This window comes from Cololabis saira, chromosome 23, assembly GCF_033807715.1.
Source record: "Cololabis saira isolate AMF1-May2022 chromosome 23, fColSai1.1, whole genome shotgun sequence".
Taxonomy (NCBI): Eukaryota; Metazoa; Chordata; class Actinopteri; order Beloniformes; family Belonidae; genus Cololabis; species Cololabis saira.
In genome coordinates, this window is record NC_084609.1 from 14,325,022 (window position 1) to 14,343,998 (window position 18,977).

The following is an 18,977-nucleotide window of genomic DNA, read 5'->3' on the forward strand; positions in this document are numbered from 1 at the left end:
GATAATTGATTGCTTATGGAACTTGTGTGTGTGTTCAAGAAAAAAGTAGTAAGTTGGAGTAGAGCAGCTTAGCGTCATTATTTGAATTTATTGTAAACTGGAGAGGAGGAGAAACACCCATGTTAAAGGGCCTTCATATACCCCGTCTCCACAAGGAATACCATAGATTTGGGAGATGTTAGATATCCAAAGCTGATGATGAATACATTTTATGTTAATGCTTCACAGATTAACATTGAATACCTCACAGATTAGATAACATGCAGTCATGCACTCTGCAGAACCCTTGATCTCCAGGTAGACTAGCCCCTTCAATCTGATTCTGGTAGGATTTACTTCACTGTCAGAATATTTTCTGACAATCTCCTCAACTACCGGTAATTAGAATCGAAAATCTCTTTTTATTGTCTTAAAAAGTCTGGTATAGTTTTTTATTTTTATTTACCTGACTAAACTAGACAGACACAGACTGCAACGGACAATTAGGTCTGCGGAGAGGATAATTGGGACTAACCTCCCATCTATCCAGGACCTGTACTGGTCCAGGACCTGGAAATGGGCAGGTATCATCTCTGCAGACACCTCCAGACTCAGAGAGTTTCTTCCCCCAAGCTGTTGCTCTGATGAACTCTCATCACTCATAGTGTCTCAGAGTAATCAAACACTGTGCAATATTAATAATAATAATAATAATAATAATAATAATAATAATAATAATAATAATAATAATAATAATAATAATAATAATAATAATAATAATAATAATAATAATAATAATAATAATAATAACCACAATCATATGCTGTAACTATGCACCTTTCAATATCCATGTCTACCTCATACTGCTGTACCTTTTGCTTTTTTTAAACTGTATATATGTTAATAAGAGCCATTTGTCTATTTACTGTACAGTGAGCGATAATAACTGAGTCAAATTCTCTGTCTTGTTTGACCTGACTTTGCCAATAAACCTGATTATGGTTATGATTATGATTAATTCTAAGTTGTAAAATGCAATAAAACACAATAAGCACAGGTTTTTCTCTTGTGACTCTGTAGGGTTGCTATAGGAAAATGTATTACTTCAATTATATTAAAAAATATAACGTACTATTTTTAAACTATAATATGACTGAACGCCTTTCATCTGGCACATTTTACCAGAGATGTCAAGTAACGAAGTACAAATACTTTGTTACCTTACTTAAGTAGAAATTTTGTTTACCTATACTTCACTGGAGTAATTATTTTTCAGATGACTTTTTACTATTACTCCTTTCCTTTTTTACGCAATTATCTGTACTTTTTACTCCTTACATTTTAAAAACAGCCTCGTTACTCTATTTCATTTCGGCCTTTAAAAAAAAACTATCCAGTTAAATTGCTCCATCCGGATAGAGTGAATTTGGTTGTGGTTGTTTCAGATATTCTTGTCCAGTTTTGTTCTTACATCTGTTGCCCTCAGATTCCTGCAACTAAACTTGGATGTACATTCCAATAAAGGTTAGGATAAATGATAACATGCCTCTGAACTTTGACTTTTTGCACCATTACAATACTTATAGGCAACTAGTCATCATATCTTCTGCTCTCTGAAACACATGTTAATGCTCAATAGTACACATATATGGTTCTTTGATATATTTGCATTATACTAAGATGCATTCATTTTCAATGGCTTTTGTCGTTAATGGCTTTTTTCCCCCTTACATTACTTTTACTTTTATACTTTAAGTAGTTTTGAAATCAGTACTTTTATACTTTTACTTGAGTAAAAAACTTGAGTTGATACTTCAACTTCTACAGGAGTATTTTTAAACTCTAGTATCTATACTTCTACCTGAGTAATGAATGTATATACTTTTGACATCTCTGGACTGAACGCCTCTCATGCCTCTCTGGCACATTTTACCCCCTTTGTGTTCACGGCACACAGGGCTTTTATTTTGAAAGCCAACCACCGGAAACTAGAACTTGTTGTTTGTTTGTTTTGGTTGCTTTACGTGTAATGTTATTCCCATTGTGAACCTGGCTGTGAACAAATAATCGATTCTGCTTTGAGTCTGCTTTAACATCGTGAGATGTAGCCACTGGAAACACGGAACCTTTCCCATTTTTTTTCAAACTTTTAAAACTGACCGGAAATCAAGAATTTTTTCTTCATTATTTTATTTTCATTGTTTTTCCCGAGGACACAAAGCCCTGCTGGTTTCTCCCCCTGTGTTTTCATCAGCATGGACATGTACGGCTATAGCGGGGTCCTCTTGGTCAGGAGATTCCTGGACAATGTTCCGCTGGATATCAACATGTCTGACATTAACAGGGCGAGTCCCCGCGGCTGCGACAACGGGGCTCTGACGGACCGGTTCGGGGTTCTGATCCAGGGACTGCTGGCGGTGGTCGCCTTCAGCACGCTCATGTGTGAGTCCTGTCAGCCCTCTAATGGTGATTTATGGTCCCGCGTTACACCGACGCAGAGCCTACGCCGTAGGCTCTGCGTCGATGTAACGCAGAACCATAAATCAGCCTTTGTTGATGTCTGTTTTCGTGGCAGCAAAAGTATTGCTGCAAAAAAAGAAAAACATGTTTCCCCAGGGGTGCAGATCCGATGTCAGGATTGGGGGGGACACCAACGAGATTTTAATTTTTAATTTTTTGCCAATATGCAACTCATACCATGGCATAAATTGGTAAAGGCTCGTCAAAAAATACTGCAAAGGGAACCATTTATTGTGCTTACCTTTCTTGTTTATTTGTCCTAAACAGCCAACAGTGTGTCTCATTGCTTACTTAACTGTTATGTTCGTAAATCATAATTTTAAGGGTTTTGGGCATGTGTCTACTAATCTCAAATTCTTCTCACCATCTTCCTTTTATCCTATGGGACTACTTTATGCACGATCAATTGATATATGGATGAAATATGGAGCCCTAAACAAGTTGTTTAAACTAACTGATCATGTTTTAACACAGTTATGGTGGTAAACAGTTCTAAAAATAAAATGACCCATTGCTTTCATTCTGTACACCTCAAAACGCACCATGTATTATTTTTTTAGAAATACATTTTTAATAATTATTCTACATATTCAACCTTTAAGTCTGAAAATACATTTGTTAAATTTTGAATAATTTAGGGTATTTTTATTGGGGGGGACAATTCATGTTTTTCAGAAATTGGGGGGGACATGTCCCCCCCGTCCCCCCCGGGATCTGCACCCATGTGTTTCCCGTTCTATTTTTGTTGTTCATAACATCTTCAGTAACTAGATATGGGACTACCTTCTAATATAAGTGCATGTGGGAGAGTAAAATCTAGTTTACACCTTTTTAAAATCTGCATTTCCACAGTATAGGCAGTACTCGAGTTGTAAAAAGAAAATCAGGGGGGATGGTGGATTTTATCATATGGGGTCAGATAATTTGTGCTGATTACAAATAATATAATATATTACAAATAATAGCAGTGACCAAAACACCTGCAGAAATACTGCAGGAATGACATAGCAGCAATTAAATGCAGCCTTCTGTAAGCTTTACATATCCACTGGGCTTACATCAAATACATCAAAACACAACAATAAAAAACAGTTTTCTGAACTTATCAATATGACTCTGTCCTTCACAGGATAAGTAAAATGGATCACTGCAAAAACTCTAAATCTTAACAAGAATATTTGTCTTATTTCTAGTTAAAATGTCTCATTTTAGTAAAAAAAATCTCATTACACTTAAAACAAGACTCATCACTGGAAAAAACAACAATTTTCACCTGTTTCAAGTAGATTTTCACTTGAAATAAGTAGAAAAATCTGCCAGCGGAACAAGATTTTTTTGCTTGTAAGAAGATAAATCTTGTCCCACTGGCAGATTTTCGTACTTATTTCAAGTGAAAATTTACCAAATTTACCAATTTATTTGCACATAAAACAGAACCCGTATAAACAGTAAAAACAATGGTCAAATTAAACATTGTGCAGGAGAGGTGGAAGCCAAAAAGGCTTATGAAAATGCCTCCCCTTTATAAAACAAACATAACAACAATAACAACAGCTGATCAGTCAGCTGATCTGATATAAATGGATGTATGAGGAAAACTTAAAAAAATTCTGGAAGCTGAGTGGCAGGTCATGAGATGAATATACATACTTATACATAGTACTTGAATGACTGGAACCTTTGGGGTGGGGCTTGTGATTATTTTGTATTTATTTATAATGTTTTATCTACATGTTTCTGTTTCACTGGAAGCCACTTTTGGTTGTCCACTTAACGGTGAAGGATCAAGGCATCTGGATGTACTTTTGTTTTGTTCCTGATGTTTGTTGGGGAACGTTGTTAGGAGCATCTTCAAGAAAAGAAAAGGACGTCTGGTTGCCTTGTTTCAAGCTTTTAAGCGTTATCTTCCTGCTTCAGGCCGCTGAGGATTAATATATCATTTGACCATGAAATCGATCAACTTCGGCTTCTTTTTGACTGCAGGAACCGTTTCTAGGACCTCGACTGTTTATTGGGCTTGATTGCTTTCTCTATTCTTTTTTTTCCGTCCCCAGCACCAACTCAAATACTTGGGCTTTGGGTTTCGGTGGATACTGAGCAAAGTTCTGATCCCAGTTGCCACTGTAGCGCTGAAGCAAGATAGGTTCCTGAGTCCAACAGCTCGAATGCGACTTCTTCACCTATTGACCCACAACATGAAATTGCAAGGCAGCATTGTGTAACTTCCTGTGCTGGATTTTAGATCAACAAAAACATCTTTGATTCTGTTTTAAAGATCACATGGCAACTCTGGTGCACAGATGTAAATACTCGCAGATCTCAGCACCTTTATATCTAGACTAGAGTGTGTTTGGACTAAACGGCATCACAACCAATATATTAAGGAACATTTGGTCCCGATGTGGCCCACTTTTGCAGTGGTTCATTAAGCTTAACCATAAATACACTCAACATGGCCACAACTTCCCCGGTTAACGCTTGTTATAACTCACATCAGGCCTGATTGTTAATCTTTGGGCCATGTTCAGCGCAAGCAACACTTACACAGACCCAAATCAGGTCTGGTTCTTAACTTCTTAGCTGGCCCTGCTAAAGTTTGCCACCGTTGTAACTGAGCCATACATTAAGTCTTAGACTTGCTTTTAGAGCTGGTTTTCGATTTAAGACGTAATTTCATTCCTCAGTTACAGTCAAAAAAGCTTGCTGTTCATTTAAATGTCACAATAGCTTTAAGTGTTTTCAGTTAACCCTGATGTTTATGTGCAGCAAGCTTAATATTTGCTGTTAATGAGAGAATGTACCTGGTTTCCAGTTTAGAGAAACATAATCTTTTTGAGGTGATTTTGATGGAGTGATTTGTGAGTTTTTAAGCTGCTTTCAGGGTCATTTTAGTTTCTGCTCAAAGCTAAAAACGATCCTCCATGTGAACCAGTGTGTGTATTTACTGAGGCCAAACAATAGCCAGCGACTCAATAAAAACTTGTGACTGTGTGGCAGCTGACAGCTGAGAATGCTGACCATCTTATTATTTTGGCACCACAGGCAGCTTTTTGTATTTCTGCTGCTGCAAGATGTCTGTTACCGTTCCACCCCTTTTGTTATTTTTTACAATACCGGTACTCAGTGTCAAACTCTAGGTATATTTACTTTTTATGTGTTCAAACTGTCAAACTGTCGCTTGAGTTCTTTCTGAACCACTTTTCAGATTGTGGTCCAGATTTTTATTTTATTTCTACTTTTTTCGTCTTTTCTGATTTGTAAAATAGTGCATTTAGTTGTTTTAGCTCTGTCTGACCTTTGATATGGTAAAAATGCCACACAGACGGTGCTAATGCGTCAGGATCCTATAAGAAGTCCACTTATTCTATAGGCTTGTGGTTGCAAAGGTCTGTGTAACGATGATGATTTGATCATCAAATCAGGCAAGCCCGGCCCTTTGCAGAAGAATCTTCAGAGCTGTGATGTGCTGCAAAATTACACCAGGCAAACGAGATCAATGAGATAAAACCTCCACTCAGTTACTTATTAGTGAAAGAATCAATACCACTTCCCTTCTCTCCGTTTTTATCCTCTCCCTCCCTCCATCTTTTAGAGTGCTTGCAAGTGTCATTGGTCAGAGCATCTGTTAATGTTTACATTGCATCATTTATGTGCAGCCGAGCATTAGGTGCTCTTCAGCTGATCTCTGTGGCGGTATGCCAAGTCACAGCCAGCCCTCCGCTGATCCGTCTTCCTCTGAGCTATTTTTGGGAGTTTTCCTTCCGCCGACTTGCCATTAAGCGTGCACTCACATAATTCAGATAAAAGCTGGATGTATAGATTAAGAAAAAGAGTTTAAAACAGCAGCATTTTACAGCCTTTTGGCTGAGATTCATCCTACAACTACAAAACCAAATAAAAGCTGCAAGCAGCGATGAACGGGCCCTCGCACGTGCAATTTTCACCAATAAAGGTCAAGGACTCAAAACCGAGTCCGTTGACACCGCCCACGACTCTTTATGTCAATCCATTCAAAAGCTATTTCAGAACATTGGTCGATTTTTGATAGATCCTATCAGAAGAAGGGGCGGGGCTAATTTGCACCAATTATGTTCAAGGACTCAAAAACCGAGTCCGATGACACCACCCACGACTCTTTATGTCAAACCATTCAAAAGTTATTGCAGAAAATAGGGACTATCAAATATGGACCAATCAGATGAAGGGTGGGCGCGCTTTTTGGCGTCTAGCGTCGCCACAGTAACGCTTTTTACTGAGAAAAGTAATGCGCATCGTCGCAGGATCGAGACGCACATTTTTATGTATAACACACCTGGGTGCACACATTACGGTTCGGGCCGCATTAACTGCCAAAAGAATGGCATAAATTGCGCCAAAATTACACGATTAATTCAAAATGTCCGACTTCCTGTTTCTTTAAGTTGCAACATGATTCAGGTTTGTACCGATTTTCGTGCATGTACGTCAAACCGTATTGTGGGGCTTGAGGCACAAAGTTTTCTAGGGACGCTGTTGAGCCATTAGGCCACACCCATTAATGCAAACCATTTAATATAACATTTTTCGCCAGGTCTGGCTAGCGTGCAAAATTTTGTGACTTTTGGGGCACGTTTAGGGGGGCAAAAAGGCCCTCATTTCGTCGGAAGAAGGAAAATAAAAATAACTAGGAAAAAAAAACTAAAAACATTCCTACAGATACAATAGGGCCTTCGCGCTGTACGTGCACCGGCCCTAATTAAATGACTACTGGATAGTTTTAAGCTTTAAAGACTCATTACACCGTAATGAGTCAAAGCTGCACTGGACAGACTTGGAGGTTTGCCCATTTTGTACCGCTCTTAAATCGGCTTCTTCCACTATTGTTGCATCAAAGCGCGGGATGGGAACCGTGGAGCATGCTCAGACTGCGTAGGTCAGTTCCTGTCCCGGTTAGTGTTTACATGCGGGATTAGCTCTTCAAACACTTTTGTTTGGGCATGTTCATCTGATATGATGAATTCGGTCCAGCTCCATCTCAGTTGGACCGAGAAACCATTCATCATAAGCTCTTAAGATATTGGAAATGAAAGGTTGGGTGTTGTAAGAAGACAATAACCAAAAGCACACAACTGAATCAACAGAAAACAGAAGAGAAAAAAATGTGAGAAATCCCGAAGTCCTGGTAAACTCTTGCGTGACCTGTGTCGGTCAGTTCCATGAAAACATCCTTCTGTATGAATTGGATGGTTCAGAATTACTTATTTTTGTTCAAGTGTCACAGGCAGTTACAGGAAACATTTGGTTGCTGCCTGGTTTAAGACCTTAAAAACTAAAGAGGAGAAGAGTGTGAAACGTTGACCGGCCTGATATCAGGTGAGGGTGTTGCATGTTTTAGACCTTGCTAAAACAGTAAGTTCACTGACCTGTGATTGTCTGACTCCTCGTGTTCATTAAAAACACAGAGGGTCCGGCTGCTGGAATGTGACTGATGGCAAGGAGGGGGTTGTATTAGCTTTGTTATCTTTTTAAATGAAGGATATACAGTGGTTATAGAGACAAGAGGCTATAAAGGGTGTTAGCCAATTCTCAGAGCTGATGTTGGGAAATTTGCTGTGATTTGAGTAATATCTGTTTCTCACTCAACTTGTTTCTCACTTGTTAGCCTTCCCTGTGTGTCCAACATCATTACAACACAGATAACAAGGGGTTTTAGGCAATCTAAGGTAATTTGTGACTAATGATTATCTACACTGTTGATAAACCTGCTGATTCGTTTTATACAGTTAAAGTAGTTACTGTGAGGACCAGTGGCTTAAACCAAGGTGTTTTTTTATCTTGAGTGATAAAAAACAATGCATAGTTTGGATGTTTAAGACACGTCAGCAGGAATCCTCGTCCTGTTTTCACATGCCGAGTCACATTCTCTGACCTTGCGATGCTGCCAGATAGAGGAACAGTGGGTGTTTGTTAATGTTGAGTGTGGTGGAGGGGGGTTGTGGCTGAATGAAACCGGGGGATGATGTCTGTTTTTCATCCATCCTTTTCTCTCCTGCTCCTACACAGAGAGATGAGATTTATTTTTAACATAAAAAATAAACCATTTCACATCATTTACTTTCCCTGCAATTCACTGTCCTTAATTCATTTAATGAATCTTTTTCTTCTTCTTCTGTGTTTGCAGTAAAGAGGTTCAGGGAACCTGCACGGATACGTCGGCCATGGAGGATCTGGTCAGTCCAGTCCTATATACCCTTACATTTATACATCCCTGCAATAAAACGATACAATAAAGAAAAAAAAGAATCAAAATGAAGATCTACATATAAAAAAAGCTTTCCCGTGTATTCCAGGTTTTTTGATACGTCCAAACAGGCCATTGGTGCTTTATTCATCCACTTTGCTAATGTCTTCCTGTCAACGCTCACCAAAGAAGACCCATGCTCTCTGTGAGTCCTTATTCACATAAACGTGTTACAATCACATATAGTGCATCCATTAGATATGCCTCAACTAATTCCTCTTTTGCTTAAGATACCTGATGAATTTTCTTCTGGATGCCACTCTGGGGATGCTGGTCATCTGGCTAGCTGTGAAGTTGGTGTCCAAGCTGGTGGAGCACAAGCAGTGGACCCTGCTCATGTTTGGAGAATACGGTGAGTGAAGTAAAAATCCGTTTTTTGTCCAAATGTCTCCCTTTTATTTCTAAAATCCTGAAATATCTGAGGAGCTGTATGCATACAGTATATTTTTTTTGAGGGAAGAACATGTAGTTTTGTTTGTGGCCACCAGAGGGCGCTATTTCTCCAGTCCCAGGAGGACGGGGAGGAAAGCCAGCGGCTGCAGCTGAGCTTGGAAAACATTCCCAGTGGCCTCGCATTAAATCAGAGTCAATTATTACACTTCACTCCCTCTACATTTTTCCCCCCTCTTTGCGTTCCCTCCTTGTGTGATGGAAAATGTAACTGGAGCAATCTGTGAGGCTGATGACATATATCCTGGTTCAAGAGAGCTGAGATTTATACATAGATTTGTTTAAAAACATTTGTATATTCATGAAAAATTTGTCAGAGTAACTGACCTTATGCACATTTTTATGTTGTTTTTTTTTTTGACACCCCCCCTTTCCCTCTTTGTTTCAGTCTAGCTGTTAATCTTGTTTCCTCTCTTCCTGTATTAAATACAGACTTGTCCCCCTTTATTTCTGCTGGGGAATGACACCAATTCTGATATCTTTACACTGGCGCCCAGTGTATAGACTCTAAAATATTTCTGTTTATAAATCACTGAATGTTTAAGGACCAAAATACATCAGAGCCTGTTTCTGCCATATCTAACCATCCAGACCTCTCAGGTGTTCTGGTTCAGGTCCGGTCCGTGTCCCCAGAATCAGAACCAGACATGGAGCAGCAGCATTCAGCTGTTATGGTCCACAGATCTGGAACAAACTTCCAGAAAACTGCAGGAACGCTGAAAGCCTCAATTTGTTTACAGCTGCCTCTGACTGAATAATTTGAACTATTCAGAATTTAGGTTTAAACCATGTTAATTTCAGTACTAGATTGTAACTCTAGTTTAAGCCTAACTCTCCTTATTCTGCCATGGCACTGTAACCTTTTTTTTTCTCCTCCTTTTCATATTTTTATTCTGTAAAGCGCCTTGGTTTGCCTTGTTGCTGAAATGTGCGATACAAAATAAACCTGCCTTGCCTTTTGGAAAGTTGAGAACAGTGGAAAAAACCTTTTATACTGTCTATGAATTTGTTTCAAACTCCACACGTTTCCCATTTGTGAATAATCTTTCTCAGTGTAGAGTGATAGACTCCAGATTGTCTAGAAATGGTCTTATAACTCTTGAGCGATTGACGAGCTGCAGCAGTCACTTCTGTAAGATCATTGCTGATGTCTTTCCTTCTTGGCATTGTGGAAGCATAGATCTGAGTGCCCTGGATTTATAGAAGTGCTCACACTCCTTGAGGATCAACCAATCAAGTGCATTTGATTAGCGACATCTGGTTGCCACCTTCACTTAGGGCTGTTCGATTAATCGATTTTAAATCGTAATCGCGATTATGTAATTAGAACGATGTTAAAACGTGAAACTCGTAAAATCGATTTTTCACTTTTTTTTTTTTTTTTTTTTACCATGTCTGCACACATATTAATGATTGATACCATATTAATGATTGATGGAAATACCTCTCAAAACCTGCGACAAGTGCCCCATGGGAGAGGCTCTTTAGTGTAGGAGGGGGCGTTGTAACATGCCACCGGGCATCCCTCAAGCCAGATGCGGTAGACCGGCTCGTGTTCCTTGCAAAAAACTTGCAAATGTGAATAGCAAATGTAATTAAAGCTGCAAGCAGCGATGAACGGGCCCTCGCACTCAGGGCCACCGCCCCCCATTAGCATATCAGAAATGACACCACCCACGACTTCCTATGTCAAACCATTAAAAAGTTATAGCAGAAAAAAGGGACAACCAATCAGAAGAAGGGGCGGGGCTAATTCAGGCCAATGAAGGTCAAGGACTCCATACAGAATCTGATGACACCACCCACGACTCTCTATGTCAAACCATTCCAAAGTTATAGCAGAAAATCGGGACAACCAATCAGAAGAAGGGGCGGGGCTAATTAAGGCCAACGAAGCTTAAGAACTCATTACAGAGTCCCATAATACCACCCACGACTTCCTATGTCAAACCATTCAAAAGTTATGGCAGAGAAAAGTATTCTAGGGGGCGCTGTTGAGCCGTTAGGCCACGCCCATTAATGCAAACTGTGAAATATCAAATTTATCGCCAAGTCTGTCTTGCATGCAAAATTTGGTGACTTTTGGAGAACTATCAAATATGGACCAATCAGATTTCAAAATGGCCGACTTCCTGTTCGGTTTCGGCCATGGCTCCAAGAGACTTTTCATTAAGCTGTGCCATGATACAGGTGTATAGCGATTTTGGTGCATGTACGTCAAACCGTATTGTGGGGCTTGAGGCACAAAGTTTTCCGGGGGGCGCTGTTGAGCCATTTTGCCATGCCCATTAATGCAAACCATGAAATATCACATTTATCGCCAGTCCTGGCTTGCGTGCCAAATTTGGTGCCTTTTGGGGAACTATCAAATATGGACCAATCAGATGAAGGGGGGGTGCGCTTGTTGGCGTCTAGCGTCGCCACGGTAACACTTTTGAAAGAGAAAAGTAATGCGTGTAGTCGCAGGATGGAGACGCACATTTTGATGTATAACACATCTGGGTTCACGATACGGTTCGGGCCGTATTAATTCTTGAAGGAATGGCATATATTGCTCCAAAATTACGCGATTAATTCAAAATGGCCGACTTCCTGTTCGGTTTCTCGACATGACGCCCAGAGACTTTTCTTTAAGTTGGGCCATGATACAGGTGTGTACCGATTTTCGTGCATGTACGACAAACCGCATTGTGGGGCTTGAGGCACAAAGTTTTCCGGGGGGCGCTGTTGAGCCATTTTGCCACGCCCATTAATGTAAACCATTAAATATCAAATTTTTCGCCAGGCCTGACTTGCATGCAAAATTTGGTGACTTTTTGGGCATGTTTAGGGGGGCAAAAAGGCCTTCCTTTTGTCAGAAAAATAATACAAAGAATTCCTACAGATACAATAGGGCCTTCGCACTGAAGGTGCTCGGGCCCTAATGACTGACATTACACACCTCTACCTCCTTCATGGGTTGCATTATTATTTAGCATGCAAAGACCCAGTTTAGTTTAATTAGAAAATGTCTTGTTTTATTTAATTGGAAATATAACTTACTGTATGTTTGCAAGTGCTGATTTGCTGATTTTTTTTTTTCAGAGATAAAACTTTATATTTTATTATATTTTTTAAAACTTTTTTTCAACTTATTTTACAGAGTTTTGCACTTTATTCATTCATTTTTGGTTTAATAAGAGCAACATTTGCACTTAAAGCCCAATGGGGCAAATGTTCAATAAAAAAACAGCATATTTGAAATCATTTCTTTGCCTGTTGTCAATTCACAAAATAATCGTAATCGTAATCGAAAATCGGATTTTGAGAGAAAAAAATCGAGATTTTATTTTTGGGCAAAATCGAACAGCCCTACCTTCACTTATTAATTCCTGTTAAAACATTAATGGTGTGCTTTTTACTGCTTCTGCATTTTCACACAGTTTTTGTTCAGTAAATAATGATAACTTCATGTGAGGTTGTATTTACGTCATTGTAAGACCTGGTAAGAACCATTTCTCTGATTTATCTCCTACTCCCTAATCCCAGGTGACCCTCCCCAGGCAGCAGCGTGGCTGGGCCAGGGCGGCGTCTACCTGCTCATCATGGTGCTGGAGAAAGGTGTGATCAGCTTGGTGCTGCTCGTCCCCGGATGGTCCCAGGTAAGAGAACTTTACAACCTGATGTGCTCATATCCAGCGATATTATCATAAGTGTTTGGGAAGGGGGATTTTTCTCCCTCCCTCTCTATTTTCATCATTTCATTTACCAAGAAATGACAAAACAAGTCAAACATCCGACTATGTGGAGCCTGATTGACCATGTTGTGGTCTTATCCCAAAATGAGTCACGTCCCTTTATAGGCTTGACATATTTGTGTCAAAAAAGAAACATGATGGGAAAGAAATGGCTGATCTAAAAAAAAAAAAAACTGTTATTTTGATTCTGCTTGGTTTTTTTGGGACTTTCAACAAGTGAAATACAATAAGACTCCAGAGAGAATAAACAAACATGAAGCTATCAAATGACTTTTTGAGTCCACAGAGGCAAAATAACGTTATTTTCTTAAAGGGCGGTTTTCTTGCATTCTTCTGAGTGTCCTCTTAATGATAGAAACAGATGACTTCTAGAGGAGTTAAAGCTTTATTTATTTTATTGAAAGCTTCATTTGATTCAATCGTTTCTACTGAGAAATACTTTTCTCTCGGCAGATCTCGCTGTGTCGTCTCAAGACTTTTCTTCTTTTTTTCTTTTAAATACAATTCCCCCTTATTTGGAAATTGGTTTTTACATAGAATGCAAACAATACAGAGGCATAATCTTCTGAATTTAGAGGTCTCAAGGGCAGGAAATGCGTTTTGTATTGTAAAAATCTTAAATGACTGATTCTAATACATCTTTATGTTTAGAGAATTGTCACATCAGTGTCTTCACATTTTAACTAAAATTTTATTCAGAAAGTTTGAGTCTGGAGCAGTATTATTGTGGAAATATAGTTGGAATGTAAAGAAACATCAAATATTTTTTTGTGATGATGGTTCAGTGTTCAGTAACCGTTATTATTATCAGCATCTGTTTCTTGTCACTAACTTAAATCTGTTCAACCGTTCCAGCTGCAGGAGGTGCTGCTGAGCTACATCTCTAACCCGCAGCTGGAGCTGGCGCTTGTCATGCTCATCGTGCCCTTCATCGTTAACGTAAGTTTGAGTTTTCACGTGGACGAGTTCTTCCCATGAGATCCTGCGGGGGATGACACGAGCCCTGTTTCTCTGCAGTCCATCATGTTCTGGGTGGTGGACAGCCTGACGATGAGGAAGTACAAGACGATGAAGAGCCTGGACGATTCCTGTGACGCCTCGAGGAGGCAGTCCGACTCTCTGCCGCCGGGGAGCGACGACGAGTCACGGGTGAGAAGAGCTGATCACACTTTTGGTGTTTTAAAAGTTTAGATCTCGTGTCCAGATGATATTAAAACATCCACAGCTGTAATACAGGGATTTAAAATAACGTTTTGTCACATGTGCGAACAACGTCACCACCTTGAAAGTTACACAGAAGGGCCCGGTTTCCCAGATCAGTTAAGTAGTTCTTAACAGTTAAGTAGTTCTTTCACAGGCTCCTTAAGATGGTTTGAAAGAAGTCTTTCGCTGTTAAGAACTACTTAACTGATCTGGGAAACCGGGCCAAGATCTGTGAAAAAAAAACAGAACTTCCTCTGTCTCCTCCTGGTGCTCCAAATGCAGTTTCTCAAATTGTGGTCTAGTGAAAATGACCAATGAGAGCCAAGATGAGTCTGAAGGTTCAGTAACTGACGGCTCTGCAGTTTGTTGGTGATTAGTGTGTCCATGGTAACCGGAGAGGAGGAGGGGCTCGGATGCAGAGCTGAAGCACAGCAGAGAGGGAGCAGATTTCAAAAGCTGAGTCCACTTTTCTTCTCAGTGTTACTGAGTTCTTCTGCAGATTCTTGCCACCAGACGGACCCACTTGTTCTGGTTGTGACTCCTCCGCCAACGTTCACCAAGAAAAAAAAAAAAAAATTGAATACCCATGGGACGAAACGGATGAAAACATCCTTCCCTGTTGATGAACAAATGAGTTAAATGTGCATGAGAAGAGGTGCTAATGTACCACACGGCCATGTTGGGTGTCAGTTGCACCTGTTGTGTTGATGGACGACGTACAAACGTCCACATTTTCCTTCTGAACTCGATCTAATGAGGAACACGAGTTTGATCCAAGAAACAATGAGTCAGGCACTTTGGCCTCTTTACCAATGTTGTGTTCATCTATGTGGATATTTCCCAACATTCATTTCTTTCTCTTTTTTCCCCCCTTCTGAATTATGTCTAAGTATTTATTGGCTGGGTGATGTAGTTCTGGTCTGAGAGGTGTTCAGTTTGAATATTTTCTGTAATTTGTAAGAAAAAAAAAATCAGATCATGATTCCTTTTATTCTTAACGATACAGACATAAAGTGATGAAGAAGGTGAAGACGTGCAACACCCGTCATGACCCGGTATCAGATTACTGACGTTTCACCAAAAAGATGCCCAAACTGTGTGTGTTATGGGTTTGATCCAGTTTTGTTTGGTCTTGTATAAGACCTCTATGTGACGTTAAAATAATAAATAAATCTGTGTAACAGCTGCCACCATGCGGATGCCCATCTCATTCCGTTTTCCCCTCTTTTTGGAAAGATTGAACCGTGGAAAGATTGAGACCTCTGTAAATGACCAGCAGGGCGAGTGACCCTTGCATGCAATTAGATTTGTGTTTATTCCTCCCTCCCTTCTTTCTTTCTTTCTTTCTTTTTTTCCTTCCTGCTGGTCATCTCCCAAGCAGCCATAAATCAAGGCTTCATCGTGGGAATAAAAGTGACATTTAGGATTCGTTTCCGTGCCCTGATGGTATGGAAACAGATCGGAGAGTGGAGGAGGACTGCAGAGAGAGGCTCCATTGATTTGTTTAATGTCTGGTGGTGGTGGTTAAAGCTACAGCCACAAAGCTGCTCTTGTGGTCACTCTTGACACAACCGCAAAAGGGGAAAGGATCAGGATGTGTTTCACACAGGAATCTTAGTCTGTGGAGCTCAGGGTTGGATATTTGTCTGATATTCTCTAGGTTGGTTTGAAAACTTTTATTACAAGTTTATTTGAATATCTTTACAGTCAAAACTATTTCAAAAGGTTCTGTATTCCGTCTTCAAGTAAGGCTTGAGAAGAAGAAGATGGACTTGACTTAAAAGTTTCAACTAATAAAAGCTGCTGGTGGCTCCCTCTCTGCTGTGCTTCAGCACTGCAGCCAAAGCCAACGATAAACAGAAGAGAAGAAGGTGATGGACAGTTTTCTTGCAAATCACACTGGAGATACAAGGAGGAGCCAACTAGTTTAAGATGTTTGTTTTATCTTTATCAAATATTGTTAACTGTCAGGTCATAGTGACACTTAATCTCCTTCTGCCTTAAAGAAGTGGTGTCATCTTTTCCATGCGGCATGTGGGAACAAAGAGAACCATATGGTAGTTTATAGTGCTATCTATAAAAGTCCAATAATTGTTGAAGCCAGCCTTCTGGGGGATTTGAACCCCTGCTGCTGCTGCTGCTGGACAAGTTTCATAGCTGCACATAAACGGGCATATTTTCCGTTTTAAACCAGGAATATACATATCTAATATATTTCCCAGATTTCTGTCCAGGACGTAAAATCCTAACACAAACCAGCGGATCCCCCGCTTGTAGTTTCTGGAATCTTACTTCATCTAAAAACTGATCACCGACTAAAGCTCATCCCTCAGGTCCTGCTGAGCGCGGAAACGGACACAGAGGACGAGGGGGACCCGGACGACGTCGGACCCGTCCACGTCCAGTATTCGAGTGGACCGCTGAGACCGAGCTGGGTGGTGGTGTAAACCCAGGTGACCTGAGATCCCACTGTGAGCTCATAAAAAAGCTTAAATTTAAGCACAAAACGGGTCTTAATTTCAACCTCTTCACAAGCAAGGGCACACGTATAAGTCATATAGACAAACAGCCTTAGGTGCCTTCATCTGCACTGAAGGTCTGAGTATCTTTATCTGCTATATGCATGTGTTTAACCTCTCGTCTTTCTGCCTCATTTTGCTGCGAGAGAACATCAGAGTCACCATGACTGAATGTGGCAACGTGTTCATGTGGAGAGAGATCGTTAACAAGTGCAATGCCTTCAGGGCAAAACCTGTGGGAGGTAACGACGACTTTGGGGACTTTTGGGAAAGATGTTGCTATAAAGGAGAGTTACTTATTATGTATCATATTCCAAAGAGGAGCTCTAGATTGAAGTATATAGTATATATTCATGTATATAAAGGTGCCCTCTTCAAGGTCTTACTCGCTCAGATATAATCACTTAAAATCCAGCTTTTAAGTTGTAATCAAAGTCATTCCTGTGTGACTGCTTCCTTTAAAGTTGGAGGGATGATCACTAGGCACACGTGTGGAATCTGGAGCTGCTCCAGGCCTCGCAGATCAGACGTTTTTAGTGGGTTTAATCACAAAACGTTTCCGTTCACTGCAACAGTTTCAAGCCCTGGACACAAAGAACGAGGTCACTCTACATTTATGATGTTGGCTGAATATGGTTGAGCATATTTTGACCGTGAAGAATGAAGACGAGGTTGTAGAAGGGTGTAACGGAAACCATATTGACAGAGAAATAATTGAAAATAGCAGAAAATCTTGCCAAGATTTAAGGATGGGCCGAGGGCGTAATTGAGCCAATTATAGGTCACCAGAAAATATTCCAAACGGAAGGGTGATATTCTCTGGAAAAACAGAATTGCTAGGATTAAAGCCTGTTATTGGCAATAAACAAGAAGAAGACAATCTCAGATTCAACTCAAAACAATTTAAGAAAGAAGTAAGGGATGTTTCACATTGCTCCACTTTTCACAGGTTGATAAAATTCCTTGCACCGGGTGCCAGTAAACAAGCAATACCTCATTGTCCCGGAAATGCCATTTGAATTGCTCTAACATGTAATGACGAACATTTTCTAGCACGTTTTTCAGAATTCTGTGTTTCACCTCCTACAGGGGAGCTAGCGTAAGAGTATTATGTTGGCCTTATCACACTAGACTTAATCCTCTGCTTTTACTTTCCTGCTGCTCTGCTGCAGCTCACCATATCCAGCTTGCATTTGAATAAACCCAGTTTGAATATTTTCTCCCTTCCTTTAATCATTTTTCTCCTTTTCAATATTAACTTTGATTTACTCTCTTAGGAAAGTGTTGGCCTTGTTAGTAACAGTTGCCAGTTACAACCATATGAATATCAACCTGGCCGTCCATCCTGATCAAACACAGGATTCAGTACAAACAGGCTCAGAACAAATAGCTTCTGGATGCCATTAGATAGGAATACAACCAATTAGAGAAAAAAGAATGTGACAAAACTAATAACAACAGTGGTCTGGATGCATAAACCCCATCCCTGCCAGGTTGTGATTGGTTCCTTACAATCTAGAGCCAAACTCTATGAAGGCTGTAACATATTTTCCACTCTTGCCTAAACTACTTTTTTTTTTTTTATCCTGACTATTGGAACTTTTCAATATTATAATCATTTTTGTTAAAAACTATTTTAGCAGTAGCTTTTCCTCTACAAAAGGCCCAGAAACTAAGTTTTAGTAATCTTCTCAGTACCATACAACAGCATTGTGTTAAACATGGCAACTAATGACTCGTATTTATTCCTTTAATAAGTCATATGCATTTTTGACTTAATACTGTATATTGTGGTCCAGTCTGAGGTAAATACGTTGGAAAGAAGGTCTAGTTTTGAGTCACTGATCTGTTGGTGGTAAATATGTTATGAGTATGATGTAAAGGTAGCAGTCGTTGGGATTTTTACAGCAATCTTCTGTTTTTTTACTAAAACATTTAAATGTAACTGTTTATATGTGATTTAAAAGTTTAAAGGTCTACTTATATCTGTTATTTTGAATGTATATTTAAATGCATCTCATGTATTTTTTTTTTTAACAACCCAAATTATGACCATGTGGATGAAATAGTGGCGAGTCCTTGAAGGGCCGTTCGCTGCCACGGTGCTTCTTACCGAATGTATCTCTTTACTCTGTACTTGAATAAAGATGACCGACACATGATGAACCTGTGTTTGCTGTTGAATTCCTGCGGTGGCTGTAGCGAGGCAGCGATGAAGGACGAGCTGAGCGGGAGCTGGCCGGAGCACACCTGTGTGGGCGGGGCCTGCAGCCCCGTGACCCCCACCTG

At 39.9% G+C, this 18,977-nt stretch overlaps 1 protein-coding gene across 1 annotated transcript; it reads left to right on the forward strand.

Moving 5' to 3' along the window:
* Positions 1–2,005: 2,005 nt before the first annotated feature.
* tmem110l (transmembrane protein 110, like) lies at positions 2,006–18,848 on the forward strand. The gene is made up of 8 exons (XM_061714310.1): positions 2,006–2,421; positions 8,660–8,708; positions 8,829–8,924; positions 9,010–9,131; positions 12,758–12,870; positions 13,822–13,905; positions 13,984–14,115; positions 16,503–18,848. Exons 1-8 carry the CDS (start codon positions 2,235–2,237, stop codon positions 16,614–16,616), a joined length of 897 nt encoding a protein of 298 aa, XP_061570294.1. The 5' UTR covers positions 2,006–2,234; the 3' UTR covers positions 16,617–18,848.
* The last annotated feature ends 129 nt before the right edge of the window (positions 18,849–18,977 follow it).

What these genes read in the sequence shown, in the direction of transcription:
- tmem110l (XM_061714310.1), top strand. Translation starts at nt 2,235, where the DNA reads ATGGACATGTACGGCTATAGCGGGGTCCTCTTGGTCAGGAGATTCCTG. An exon ending in TCGTCCCCGGATGGTCCCAG is followed by an intron (nt 12,871 to 13,821) that starts GTAAGAGAACTT and finishes CAACCGTTCCAG; the next exon opens with CTGCAGGAGGTGCTGCTGAG. An exon ending in TCGTGCCCTTCATCGTTAAC is followed by an intron (nt 13,906 to 13,983) that starts GTAAGTTTGAGT and finishes GTTTCTCTGCAG; the next exon opens with TCCATCATGTTCTGGGTGGT.